The sequence below is a fragment of the Eptatretus burgeri genome, chromosome 9 (assembly GCF_056783735.1).
Source record: "Eptatretus burgeri isolate ZD-2024b chromosome 9, Ebu_testis_v1, whole genome shotgun sequence".
NCBI classification, from domain to species: Eukaryota; Metazoa; Chordata; class Myxini; order Myxiniformes; family Myxinidae; genus Eptatretus; species Eptatretus burgeri.
In genome coordinates, this window is record NC_140969.1 from 94,778,342 (window position 1) to 94,791,912 (window position 13,571).

The 13,571-nt window shown below is 42.7% G+C and overlaps 1 protein-coding gene across 1 annotated transcript in view; it reads left to right on the plus strand.

Moving 5' to 3' along the window:
* The first annotated feature begins 723 nt into the window (after positions 1–723).
* The window catches only part of TTC4 (tetratricopeptide repeat domain 4), a 68,616-nt gene continuing 55,768 nt past the window's right edge, over positions 724–13,571 (plus strand). The window contains exons 1-2 of the mRNA XM_085896194.1: positions 724–872; positions 4,038–4,146. Of these exons, the coding sequence (XP_085752320.1) occupies positions 756–872; positions 4,038–4,146 (226 nt within the window). The 5' untranslated portion in view covers positions 724–755. The remainder of the gene's footprint in view (positions 873–4,037; positions 4,147–13,571) is intronic.

The following is a 13,571-nucleotide window of genomic DNA, read 5'->3' on the forward strand; positions in this document are numbered from 1 at the left end:
TGTCACCCGTGGGCGTGGCTTGCCGTCCGAAGGCGTGATGTCACCCGTGGGCGTGGCTTGCCGTCCGAAGACGTGATGTCACCCGTGGGCGTGGCTTGCCGTCTGAAGGCGTGATGTCACCCGTGGGCGTGGCTTTCCGTCCGAACACGTGATGTCACCCGTGGGCGTGGCTTTCCGTCCGAACACGTGATGTCACCCGTGGGCGTGACTCGCCGTTTGAGAACGCTGTTTAGGGAAATGTTGGAGGCGTCTGCATTACGATGAGCCTACATACTCGACTTTTCGTGATGCCAAGGAGTTCCTTCAGTTCCTGGTGCCTTTCCGCATTCAATGTTTTTATACGAACATGAAAGGCTTCCCACAGAAACAAATTATTCGTAATTACTACAGATGGGAAATACTACGGATAAAATCGGTGTAAAATACAGCTTTAGCCATTACTCTTTCCTTCCTTTTTGTCAATTTACCTTCGTTATTTTCACGTCGGTTGAGAATATGACCGACAAAGTCGCACATCGTTTTGAGGTGTATCGTTTATTAATCTAAGCACGGTTGGTGCGTGTTCGCATTAATGTCGCTCAATCAGTTTCGACCAGTGTGTGTTGCAGCAAATATTAAATAATTGTACAAGTATTTTATCAATATAATTTAAGTCAATACTTTATTTATTTATTTTGAGCAAAGGGGGTTTATTTATTTATTTTTATTTTATTTTTTTTATTTTTTGTCGCGAAAATAAACCAGAGAGTTCGGCGATGGATCTTGGGACGATGCAGAGCGACGGTCGTCAAGAAGACGCATGGGACGCGGTCATGGATGCCTTCCAAAGCGAAAGATACAGTGGGGGGTTTTCTCGCGAAAAGTGGGAAGAGGTGGGACATGCTTTTTACCTCACGTTGAGCTGCTGAAGGAACACGTGACCTGCAGAGTCCGACATCGCGCGCCAGACCCGCGTTTACCAAACGCCGCACAGTCTGCACTCGTTCGCCCCAAGGGGGGATCGTGAGCGGGCTGGGTCCACGTAATTGTTATTCCGTGTTATACTCGACCGACTCGTTTTTAAAAAGGATTTGTCCTCTGTCCTTGCACACGATGAGCTCAGTGATTCTTGATGAGGATCATAATGGATGTGTTTGTCTGTTATGATTATGACGTCAACTGATTATAATCGCTGTTCGATACACCTATCAGTACTTGATTGTCAACACTTTCTCAATGGTGGCTTTTTCATATTAACGAGCAGAGTACCACCCCCCCCCCCACCCACTAGGTATGTGAACAAATCTTTCAACAGAGATAAATATAACCGGTAATGGGTATCATTGGAAAGGGCTTTAAAAAAAACATTAAAAATTATATATAAATCCTTGTTCTTGGGTTAATATTAAGGGAATTATCAGTATTTTTAAAAAATAGGACCACCTGTCCTGACGCTCACTCACCTCGATCAGGAGCAATTTCACTCAAACCTCCCGCAGACCTCCTTGGAGCCTGAATTTTTTTGATGCCGTGGAAAAAAATTAGGAAAATTATGGGTAATGAAGGTCGTGGTCAAGTTTCATCGAAATAGTGTGTTTAGTTTTGGAGAAAAGAGCAAAATACCTATTTTTTGGGGGGGGGGTTAATTTCCCCCTTCATGAGCGCAGATTTTGATGCGGTCAATATACCCTGATTAGGCATCAGATATGTTAGGCTTCATTCGTTAGCCAAGTTTCATCGAAATAGTGTGTTTAGTTTTGGAGAAAAGAGCAAAATACCTATTTTTTTGGGGGGGGGGGGTTAATTTCCCCCTTCATGAGCGCAGATTTTGATGCGGTCAATATACCCTGATTCGGCATCAGATATGTTAGGCTTCATTCGTTAGCCAAGTTTCATCGAAATAGTGTGTGTAGTTTTGGAGAAAAGAGCAAATACCTATTATTACAAAATCGAATCAATTCATCCTTGCCCCACACCCGACGTGTTCGCCAAGTTTTGTCCGAATCTGTCCACAACTTTTTGAGATATTGTGATATACATCGTTTTTGGCCCAATCCCTCAATGGTGAAAATAACTTTAAAAATTCTAGGAGTTGGATCCCGATACAGATCTTCACCAAAATCTAATCGGTTTGTCCATGTCACTCACCCAACCTGTCCACAAAATTTCATTCGGATCCTTCCACATGAGATATCCTGCACACACACTAATAAACAAACAGACAGACAGATAGAAAGCTTTGAAAACATGACCTCCTTCACCTTCGGTGGCGGAGCTAATTAGCATGGGCTCAATAACAAGATAAACATTGCCATTGTTCCGCTGCATGATAAGTGACCATTGAATCCCCAAAAAATTTGTAAAGTAAGATTTTAATAGCCGGGATGCTCTTGTGAAATCCCTTCTGTAAAGGCGCTGTCACACCTTGACAATATAGCCAGCGTATGCTGACTTATGAAAAATTTGTCTAAAACGCCAGCACACGTCGAATACATTATGAGTAAGTTTTGTATACGTTAAGAGCACGCTGAAAAACACTGCCATACGTTGTAGTACGCTGGCTTTCATCGTTGTACTTTGCGGTTGTCCTCAAATTTTCACATGCTTGAAATTTTACGACGTATGCCAGCGTATGACTCGCACTTTCCGCTACGCTGGCCATAAGTTGGACGCACGTTATGCGATCGTTGACACACGTCGACACACGTAACTTGTAAGTTTCTCATAAGTTGAAACACGTCGAGGTAATGATTAGCGTACCCGAAACTTATTTATAACCTATGAGTAACGTGTTGAAGGCACGTTACACGATCGTTGACACACGTCGAGGCACGTTATGCGATCGTTAAAACACGTCGAGGTAATGCTTAGCGTACCCAAAACTTATTTCTAACCTATGAGTAACGTGCTTCCAACGCATGTTGACGGATGTAGACATATTTGATTGACGTCTTCCGGACGACCACAGAACTTGCTGAACGTGTTTCTAATTTACAGCTACCGTATAATGGCGTATTGGCAGCGTTTTAAAAAAACAACAATAACTTCCGATATTTCGTCACGTGCCGTTACGTCACGTCCGATTGCCTCTTCAGTTTGCTCATGTCTTATTCTTAGTTCCTCCTCTGTGAATATTTTCTGTTTGAGGATATTGTCACGTTGATGTCGAAACTTAAAAGCAAATGTCCGAATATATTTTAAAATTCGTGATAGATAAAAAAAAAAAACAACTTCAGATAATTCGTCACGTGCCTTCACGGAGCCAAGGAGAAAAAAAGAAAATAAGTTTCGGGTATGCCAAACAATACCTCGACGTGTTTCGACTTATGAGTAACTTACAAGGAACTTGTGTCAACGATCGCATATCGTGCCTACAACTTATTCCCAGCGTAGCGGAACGTGTGAGCCAAACGGCGAGTACGTCGTAAATTTTTCAGCATGCTTGACATTTCACGACGTACGAGACGTACCACGAAATATGACAGCATACTTCATCGTTTTTCAACATGCTCTTAACGTATACACAACTTACCCATAACGTGTGCCAGCTTGGTTCGGCAAATATTTCATAGGTCGGCATATGCTGGCTAAATCGTCTAGGTGTGACTGCGTGGTTGACACTTCCAATTCTCAGGCGGTTATGATTTAAATTGGCGTGCGGCAGGTTTTTAACAGGCTGCGCCACGAGTATGTAGGCTACGCCATTATTCGTCGGCAATATGTGCAGCGCGCTATGCCTAAGTTAAACTATCGTTGGGCATAGGTTGTGAATGTCGACAACACGCCAAGCATTCGTTGGTATAAGTTATCTATAAGACAACGAAACGTTCTGTGCCCGTTACTAATATGTTATGAATACGACCAAAACTTAAAAAAAAAGATCAAAATTTCAGCGTACGCCAACGTTTTACATACATTTTTATACGTTGCCATTGCTGGCTAAATCGTCAAGGTGTGACAGCTCCTTAAGTATGGGTGATATTATGGGCATTTTGCTTAATTTCTCTAATATCAGAGTGATGTGCTTGCCTGTCTTTTGCTTCCTTGATGCTGTGTAGGAATTTGAACGAGTACCACTTTTTATGAAGAGTGTTGGTGAGGAAGGATCAAGTGCGGCGAATAACAACCCTGAACTACAATGTATCCAAAACATGCTAAGTGATCTCGGTGAGGTTTGTGAGCCCAAATGGCAGAGGGAAGGAATCCTCGTCATAGTTAAAGGAAAATGTGAATGAATGGAGTATTGGGATAGTTGATGTGGATTATGTTGTTGTCTTTAGCATTGTTTAAGTTTGGCCTAGCATTATCACAACTGCAAATAAACATCACACCAATCACTCTGCCATTTCACCCTGTCCCACCAAACCATCCCGATTGTGTCGGTCCATTTGCATTCTTACTAACCTGCCTGATTCCACCCGACGAGTAACACTCACAATTCCCATTCAGGCCTTCCTTACGATTCAGTTCATTTTTTTTCGTCCTTCCACCATTTATTGCACTCCTGTTGCTTGAGCCTTGGCCTTTATCATTTATAAAAGCACCCAAGGACAAGCGAACTGTTATACGTCACCCTTCGCCTGATTTCTGCATTGCTCACTTGACTTTTCTTGCGAGAACACACTCGATTAATCAAGGGAATATTTTCTCTTCCCATCCCGATACAGACTCGTATCCAATGCTTTCCAAATCTCTCTCTCTCTCTCTCTCTCTCTCTCTCTCTCTCTCTCTCTCTCTCTCTCTCTCTCTCTCTCTCTCTCTCTCTCTCTGTCTCTCTCTCTCTCTCTCTCCGTCTCTCTGTCTCTCCGTCTCTCTGTCTCTCCGTCTCTCTGTCTCTCCGTCTCTCTGTCTCTCCGTCTCTCTGTCTCTCCGTCTCTCTGTCTCTCCGTCTCTCTGTCTCTCCGTCTCTCTGTCTCTCCGTCTCTCTGTCTCTCCGTCTCTCTGTCTCTCTGTCTCTCTCTCTCTCTCTCTCTCTCCCCCCCCCCCCCCCCCCCCCCTTTTTTTTTGCTTTTCTTTATTCCCTCATCTCCAATGCACACAGTTTCCAATTCTCGACGTGCATCTTATATTCCTCACTCTCCCATCCCATTTTATGTTTCTCCATCCGATAACTCGTACTTTTGATACTTTGACCATTTGGAGATTCAACTGTAATGCCATTTGTTAAAGTCTAACTTTCTCTTTAATCTCTCCTGGCCCTCTTTATTTTTTTTGGGCTTTTTCAGTAATATCTTCATGAGATTTTCTACCTCACTGGATGCTGAGAAAAGCTTCAGCAAGATTTTACCATTATGTTTAAAACGCATATAATTTTGATTGCTCACAACTGCCAGTGGGATGAACAAGGCTTTGATACTGTGACGGGAAAAAAAAGCCAGGCCAAATGTTTTGGTCACGTGGGTTGTTCCAGTTGCCTGATACAAGTCCGGCGACTCACCTCAATGTGACCATAACATTCAGCGAGGTCAGCCATCCCAGGCCAGATTATGGGCCTTTCCACTTCTGATACCGTACCCGTAGGACCATCAAACCAGCCAAGCACTATGCTAATTGTATCTCACACAAGCTAAGCTCAAAGGCGCACAGTTACGGTCTTGATGCACGATATACGTCACTAATAGCCATTGCCACTTAACCTTCGACGGGCTTTCATAATTACTAAAGAGTGACCATGACGACCCAAATTCACCCTGAGACAGGTATATTTAATTAATAAACAAGTACTGGTCACGGGGAGGGAATATATACGGAAGCAAGCAATAACAATTATAATGCAATCATCTTCTTGTCTATGGCAGCTCAGCTGCCGGGGTAGCTATCATTTCTTGAAAGCGCGACTGTGTCGCTGATGCAGTGCCCCTCTACCAGTACACACTGGTACTCATTTCGCCGACCTCATAAGGATGACAGGCTGAGTCAACCCCCTGGTGTATTAATTCAGCGGCCAACGGGGCTTGAACTCAGGAACCTAGGAACCCAAGCCGCCACCCTAACCACTAAGCCAACACCAGGCTATTATAATGCAATAAAAACCCCTTACTCTGACTGGTCATACATGCTTCTGGACTAATGATGAACGGGAATCTTAATTATATATTTATGTCTTCGGACCGAGGTAATCGGACCATGACTAGAGCAGACAGACGGAGTTCACAGTACAGAAAGGAAGACCAAGAAACCTGACGGAATATCACAGGAAGATCCAGGCCCAATCCTGGCTTGCTTGTATATACAGAAATGTGTGCTGCGTTCCATCACTCTGCGGCTCGGAGAGGAGAGGGCGTTGCTCTGATGCAGGCATGGCTTTGGCCAGACCATAGCGCCAAATAAACACAGCTTTTCGTAAGCCCATTCTGGGTGACTCCCCTGCTTCCACTGTCGCCCGGCCTTTTATTTCCTTGGCCCTGTGCGTCAACGATGACATGCCGCACCCCTCCCCTCTCACTCAACATTAGCAAAGGTGGCCCATTCGATCGGCGAAGGACTTGCCCACCTGGCACTTGTTGCAGACTCTGGAGAGGGACGGTGGGATGTGGCGACTTTTCCCCAAAGCCAGATTTACAACAGAAAGAACATTAAAAATGGGTTCAAAGGGATGTTGATTTTAAGACTCAAACATTAGGAGGCATGGATGTCGTCTATCTATTACACATAATGACGCATATCTAATATCACAATTAATTACTTTACACTTACGCTATTACATTCATTGAGGAGATAACTGAACTATACGAAGCAATGTTAAACCCTCGGAGGCATTTCCACAACAATAGCCTCATGAGATTCTCTATCTCACTGGATGCTGAGAAAAGATTCAGCAAGACCTCACGATGATTGGTAAAGAACAAATTATTTTGGTGCTCACAACTGCCAGTGGTATGAACAGGGCTTTGACAGTATGACAAGAGAAGAAAAAGGTTATGGTTTGTTTGTGAGGGAATTCAAATTGTTTTTTTGTTTTTTGTCCAAGATTTTCCTTTGACAGCATAATAGTCACGAACTGTTAAGACCGCGAAGGTTTCTCGGTGGAAAAGTGAATTGAAGGAAAGGTAATTATACGTTGACAGAATTAACTGAATGGTTTGTTATTACATTATTCATTATTTTCTTTTTTTAATACTTCCGGACGATGTGCAAACCAACGACTTGGAGCATATACACCGCATGCGCAACGAAAATGAATACAACTCGAAATTGCATGAATATCATTGGTTGTAAAACTCTGCATGCACTGTCTGAACCGAACAGCTGTAAAATGAGGGATCATTCAGTATTGTCTTAATAGCGAGGGTGGCAGGTTTAAGGTCCTCGGGTCCTGAGTTCAAATTCCTGCTCAACCATTGAATTAACACCAGGAGATTGACTCAGCCTGTCATCCTTCCGAGGTCGGCAAAATGGGCACCAGTGTGCTGGTAATAGGGGCACTGCATCAGCGACAAAGCCGCGCCTCCAACCAATGATGAAACTTTTACAATCTTTATTTAATGTAAATTGAATTATATACTTGAATACTGCAGAACACAAATTATGTTATAATACTTTGGTAGAGGACCTGGCTTAGACATGTATGCACTTAATTTAGGAGAAGATAACTCAACTGTTTTAGGCTAATATGACCCCAAGGAACAACTTGGGATGTGTGCCAAAATCTCTATCCGGGACTAACAGCCCGAAAATGACCACGCCCTTTTTAAAATGACCACATCTTTTTTCTTCGAAAGTGCTACTTCTGACATAGCTGTATCTTCTAAACCGTTGGAGCGACAGATTTTCTGAGGTGCTCAAAATGTTCAGAGTGGCCATGTTTATTTATTTATTTATTTATTTAGGGGGGTCATAGAAGAGTGTAAAATTTTTAATTTGATATTTTTTATGAGAAAATGGCAAAAAACCATTTTATTTACCATACTTATTACCATATATACTGGAATTGCCATATATTTATTAACTTAAACTTTCTGGACTTAGAGCAAAGTTAGAAGATTTGTGTCATCTACTAGAGTTGAACTGACAATTTGGAATTTGAACAATACGAGGGATTTTTTTAAAAAGAAAGAAAGCGAGCATTTGATTAATATAAAGAAATTGTATTTTCAATCATTTACATACTATTACACTGGTCAACACTTTTTTACTTTCTGAATGTTGTCTAGATTTCTACAAGTGAATTAGGGTATTCTGGCACTGCTGAATCAGGAAATGGCATCCGTTTCTCTCCATCAGGTCAGGTTTTTGTGCGAGGTTGATTTGAAAAAATCAGATCTTGTGACAAAATCAATTACATTTTTGTGGCATTATCAGCTGATTTTTGTCAACACATATCATCCTAAACATGTTTTTAAGAAAAAAAAATGTTTTGCCAACAACATTTATTGATTACATGATAGAAACATCGATTACTCTCATCTGAATGGTGGGCATTGATAAAGGTAAGTACAAGTAAATTGCATGTTGCGTCACCACTGTTCAAACTTCAGGGCTTGAACTTCCGTTTCTTCGAACTCCTGGAATGTTCAGCGGCAGGGAGGTCTCTCTTCAGATTCCAACAGTAGTCAGCCATCATGACTGCGTCCCAGCGACCCTGATACCTGGTCTCCATCTCCTTCATGTCCTGATGGAATCTCTCCCCCTGCTCGTCACTCATTGAACCCAGGTTCTCAGGAAACCGGTTCATATGTGAAAATAGGTAGTGCATCTTGATGCTCATGTTGCAGCCCAGGTTTCTGAAAACAGTCAGCATGTTGTTGACAAGTTCTGCGTAGTTTCTGGCCTTATTGTTGCCAAGAAAGTTCTTCACTACCAAAACAAATGTCTTCCACGCTTCCAGTTCCACTTCGTTCATTGAGTTTTTGAACTCTGGATCTCTGATGAGCTGACGGATCTGAGAACCATCAAAGATGCCAGCTTTCAACTTCTCCATGGTCAATCCTGGAAAAGCCTGGCACAAGTAAGTGAAGCAGTCACCATCTTTGTCCAGAGCCTTGGTGAACTGCTTGATTAAGCCGAGCTTGATGTGCAGCGGTGGGAAGAGTATTCTGTCTCTGTCCACCAGAGGGTCGTTGATGACGTTCCTTTCTTTGCATGGCACCAATTCCTCCCGCACAGGCCAGTCCTTCTTCGTGTAATGCTGAGCACGGTCCCTACTATCCCACATGCACAGAAAACATGGGTACTTGGTGAAGCCAGACTGTTGTCCCAACAAAAAGTTCACCATCTTCAGGTCAACACAAATAAACCACTTATGCTGATCATAACCAATTTTCTCCAGCACGTACTTCACCGCTTCATACTTCTCCTTCAGTGTAGTCGAGTGAGCGATGGGTACAGAGGCAAACTGGTTGCCGTTGTGTAGCAGAACACATTTCAGTGATCGCTTGCTGCTGTCAATGAACAGTCTCCAATCTTTGGGTTCGTACTGTGGCACTCCAAGCTTGAGCAGAAGCGCATGTCATAAATTGGCGCATGTAGGTATTGTACATTCTTCAGAGTTCGTTATTTCAAGAAATACAACTTTTTTGTATCACATTATTACAAAATCTGCCCCATTAACTTTAGTTTTGATCCACGAACTTTATGCTTTGCCTCACCAATTTTTGGAAGATTTTGAGGTTTTATGACTTCAAACTGATCCCTTTTCGACATAATCACCCAGAACTATCGTACCTGAATACTTCTTGTCATTAAAATAATTATTTCCAATCAAAACAATTATTTGACATGACATTTTACCCCCACCAACTTCTTCTAAAATGCTCCACACATGCGTACATGTGAACAAAAATGTAAAAAACGACATGTGGCCATATCTCAAAAACAAATTGAACAAAACAATTTGAGTTTTGGATTCAGCGCATCAGATTCGTCCTAAATCAGCTTAAAAAATGCAGACAACAAATTTGTTGTTGACCAGTGTTATCAATGGAATGTTAACTTAAAATGAAAAATAAAAAACAAAACATTACTTTAGTAGGCAGCAGTATCTGGAGAGCTTAAATGTTTCGAAGATCAGCAGGGATATTGCCCAACCACCAACAATACAACTTTTAAAACCACATTAATACTGTTTATGTGTCACATAAACCAGGGTCAGGAACATGAAGAGTAACACAACAGAGTCCAGGTATGAGGATGATGAGCAATGTTCATTCAGTGATAGGGTTTTTACAACAATCACCTCCCTTGCATTTGCAGTACTTGCAACACTTGATCCCAGCTACCCTGCAGGAACACCCATTTTTGCGAACACACTTGCCACATGTGCAGGGATTTGGCAGGCCTTTGGGTTTGGAGATCACAATCTCAGGGACTAATAAACTGCCCCTTCTTACAAACCCATAAGACTCGGAATTCATAATCAGGGTGGCATCTCTAAATGGGGCTTGGACCCACAGCTGCTGTTGGTAATAGCCTCTATGGATACGTTTCCTTGCATTAGTTGAGGTGCAAGTGGTTCTCTCAAAGTCCATCTTGAGGGCATTGCTATCAAATGCAGTGAGACGCAGGTCGTCAAATGTCTCCAGGTCTGTTGATGGTTTGAGACACTTGACGAAGAATGTCTCTGCCATCTGTATTGCACTTTCTGCTAACTGGGGACAGTCAAAATTCAGGTAATTTCCTGGTTTGCGGACAGCATTCAGGGCTGGAAGTTTAGTTGACATCTTGCTGTTTGTATCGCACCCAGTCAGCGCATGGAGTGCTGGGAGACACTTTGTGAGCTCGTCTCCCAGTACTATGCAGATATCGTAGAGTGGTAATATTGATCTTTTCACTCCTGAGTTGCGGACGAGCCAAAGCTCTTGGAGGCCAAGATCTCTCCAATTGACTGTGATGTGGTATAACAGGCACACAAAGACATCTGTGTCACCTGATGACAGCGTCATGGATGTAGGTCCTGACCGGTGACTTAGAATGTCCTGCACATGGAACATCATCCTGTCATCAGCTTCCTCGTGTGTGCAGTTGAGCCGAGGGAATGGAGAAGCACACCCAGCTGACACCATCCATGCCTGTGGTGATATACCGAGGTATAGAGGTTTGGTTCCGTGGTAATTGGTGGTGAGCCACTCAACATAGAATGCCTGGAAAGCAGTTTTGCTGATGGAAGATGACCAAAAGTTCTCAAATACCACTGGAACATTTTGGTTTGGTGATATCACATCAAGGACAACCATTTCTTTTGACTTTCTTCTTCTCCCCCTCTCTCCATTCTTGATGCTGTCCTCTCTGTAAGCATCAAAAACGATATGGATCTCATCACAGTTGTGCCCAGCTCTGGTGACCATAGATGTCAAGGCAATAGCAAAGTCATGGAATGTCTTGACGGGCGGATCAAGCTTCTTTAAGAGGACCTTTCTCACCAAGGCCATGAAGTCGATAATGATGGCGTGGGTTTGTGGGGAGGTTTCTGGCCCTTTTTTTTATCTATTTGTGGGCACAACTTCAGCAGCTCAGTCCCAAGTTGTGATTTGGTACTCTTCCTCAAGTAACCATCTTCGTCAACCAAGAAGAATGCAGAGTTGGTGATCTCATGCTTGAGTAGCTTCTCAACAGTGAACCCCTGGTGATTCCCATACTCAATAAACATGAGAGCTTTGATTGTCTCATCTTTGATGTCTGCTTTGGGAGCCAATTTCAAGGTGGTATTAGGGGACGTAAACTTGATTTTGCTAATAGTTGAGTGTATCGATATCGACCTGTTTCTGAGTCGATCATCGATAAAATTAGCACAAGCAGTGCTGCCCTCCTTGATACAGCACAACAACTTGTCTACATTTACATTGATCACAATTTCTCCAGTGAGAACATTCTTCAGTGCTACCTGGTCTTGTAGAGGACTGCATACCTTCAGGAGATACTCCTCTATGTCTTGCACCATCCCAACTATCTTAGTTGCAGTACTTGGGTTGAAGTCGTGGTGAAGTGAGAGTTCTCCTTCGACATCATCCTTCATCTTCAGGAGGTCAACGTACTGGTCTTTTTATGCTTGATAATTCCCCACAGAGCTACTGCTTCCTTCTTTCTGGTGACCCCAATTATCCCCCCACTCACTTTGGCAGGCCGATTGTAGCACTGCTCTAGCGCCTGGTCAAAGGGCACTCCACTACCTTTCTTGGTGGTGTTCATGACAAATCCACCATTCATGTAGGAGTTGTAGAGGAGTGGGAACTTCTCCTTCAGTTGATAGCAGTCCTGTAGGAATAGTGGTGTCCATCGAGAGTAGTTTGTTCTCCCAAAAAAGAAGAACAGTGAAGTTGCCCTTTCCATAGCACTGAGGTAGAGAATCCAGTCTCCAGAGCACAGAGAATTGGTCAGATCCCTGACTATTGGGAACAGGTGGGAAACATATGTGTTCCAGTAATCAAAGGACTGGGACAGCGATGCCCTTTCCTTAAGGTAGACTTGAAAGGCTGCTTGGATGGTGTGATATTATCTATAATATAATGACATATTATCTCTGTGACACTGGATGGATAAGTCGTTCTCTCACTCTCTCTCTCTCTCTCTCTCTCTCTCTCTCTCTCTCTCTCTCTCTCTCTCTCTCTCTCTCTCTCTCTCTCTCTCTCTCTCTCTCTCTCTCTCTCTCTCTCCCCGGATCTTGTAGCACTGGTGCTATGAATAAATCAAAAGCAGGCTGAGTGAGTGATAATAGGGTGTATAGAGTGATAGACAATGGGGTACATAGATTTTAAAAAGGGCGTGGTCATTTTTGGGCTCTTCGTCCCGGATAGAGATATTGGCACAATCCCAAGTTGTTCCTTGGGGTCATATTAGCCGAAAACAGTTGTTATCCTCTCCTAAATTAAGTGTATACATGTCTAAGCCAGGTCCTAGACTACTTCCAAAATCCTCTCGTTTTGCACTCCAGTACAGTACTTCAATTTAAATAAAGGTTCAATGGGGTGGTGGATGATGGTGCTGTTCAGGAATGCTTCTGGACTACTTCAATAGCACTAAACTTTCGGATTTTTTTTAACTGTACACTGCTCCTTCATTAATTGATTAATTTATGATAAGTTATAAAACAACTTTAAAGTTGCCACCGAAGGTGAAGGAGGTTATGTTTTCACCCGTTTCTGTCTGTTTGTTTGTTTGTGTGCAGGATATCTCAAAAAGTTGGGGATGGATCTGGATGAAATTTTGTGGACAGGTTGGGTGTGTGACAAGGACAAACTGATTAAAATTTGGTGAAGATCCAGATCCTGATTTGACTACTAGAGTTTAAAAAAGTGATTCTTTACCATTGAGAGAAAGGGCCAAAAACAATATATAACACGATATCTCAAAAAGTTGTGGACAGATTCGGATGAAACTAGGTGGACATGTTAGGTGTGTGACAAGGAAAAATTGATTCATTTTTGGTGAAGATCCGAATCCAGATCTGATAATTTTTAAGTGATTCTTCACCATTGCTAGATAGGGTCAAAAACGATATATATAGCACGATATCTCAAAAATGTAATGGGCTAGATATGTTCTCGTGGATCAGGCATTGCGTGGCAGAGGTATGCGCTCTACCGAGCGCCCTTCTGTTTTACAATGTTAACCTGTACACCATTGTGATTGTCTTTAACTTTAACTCTCTTACAATGCAG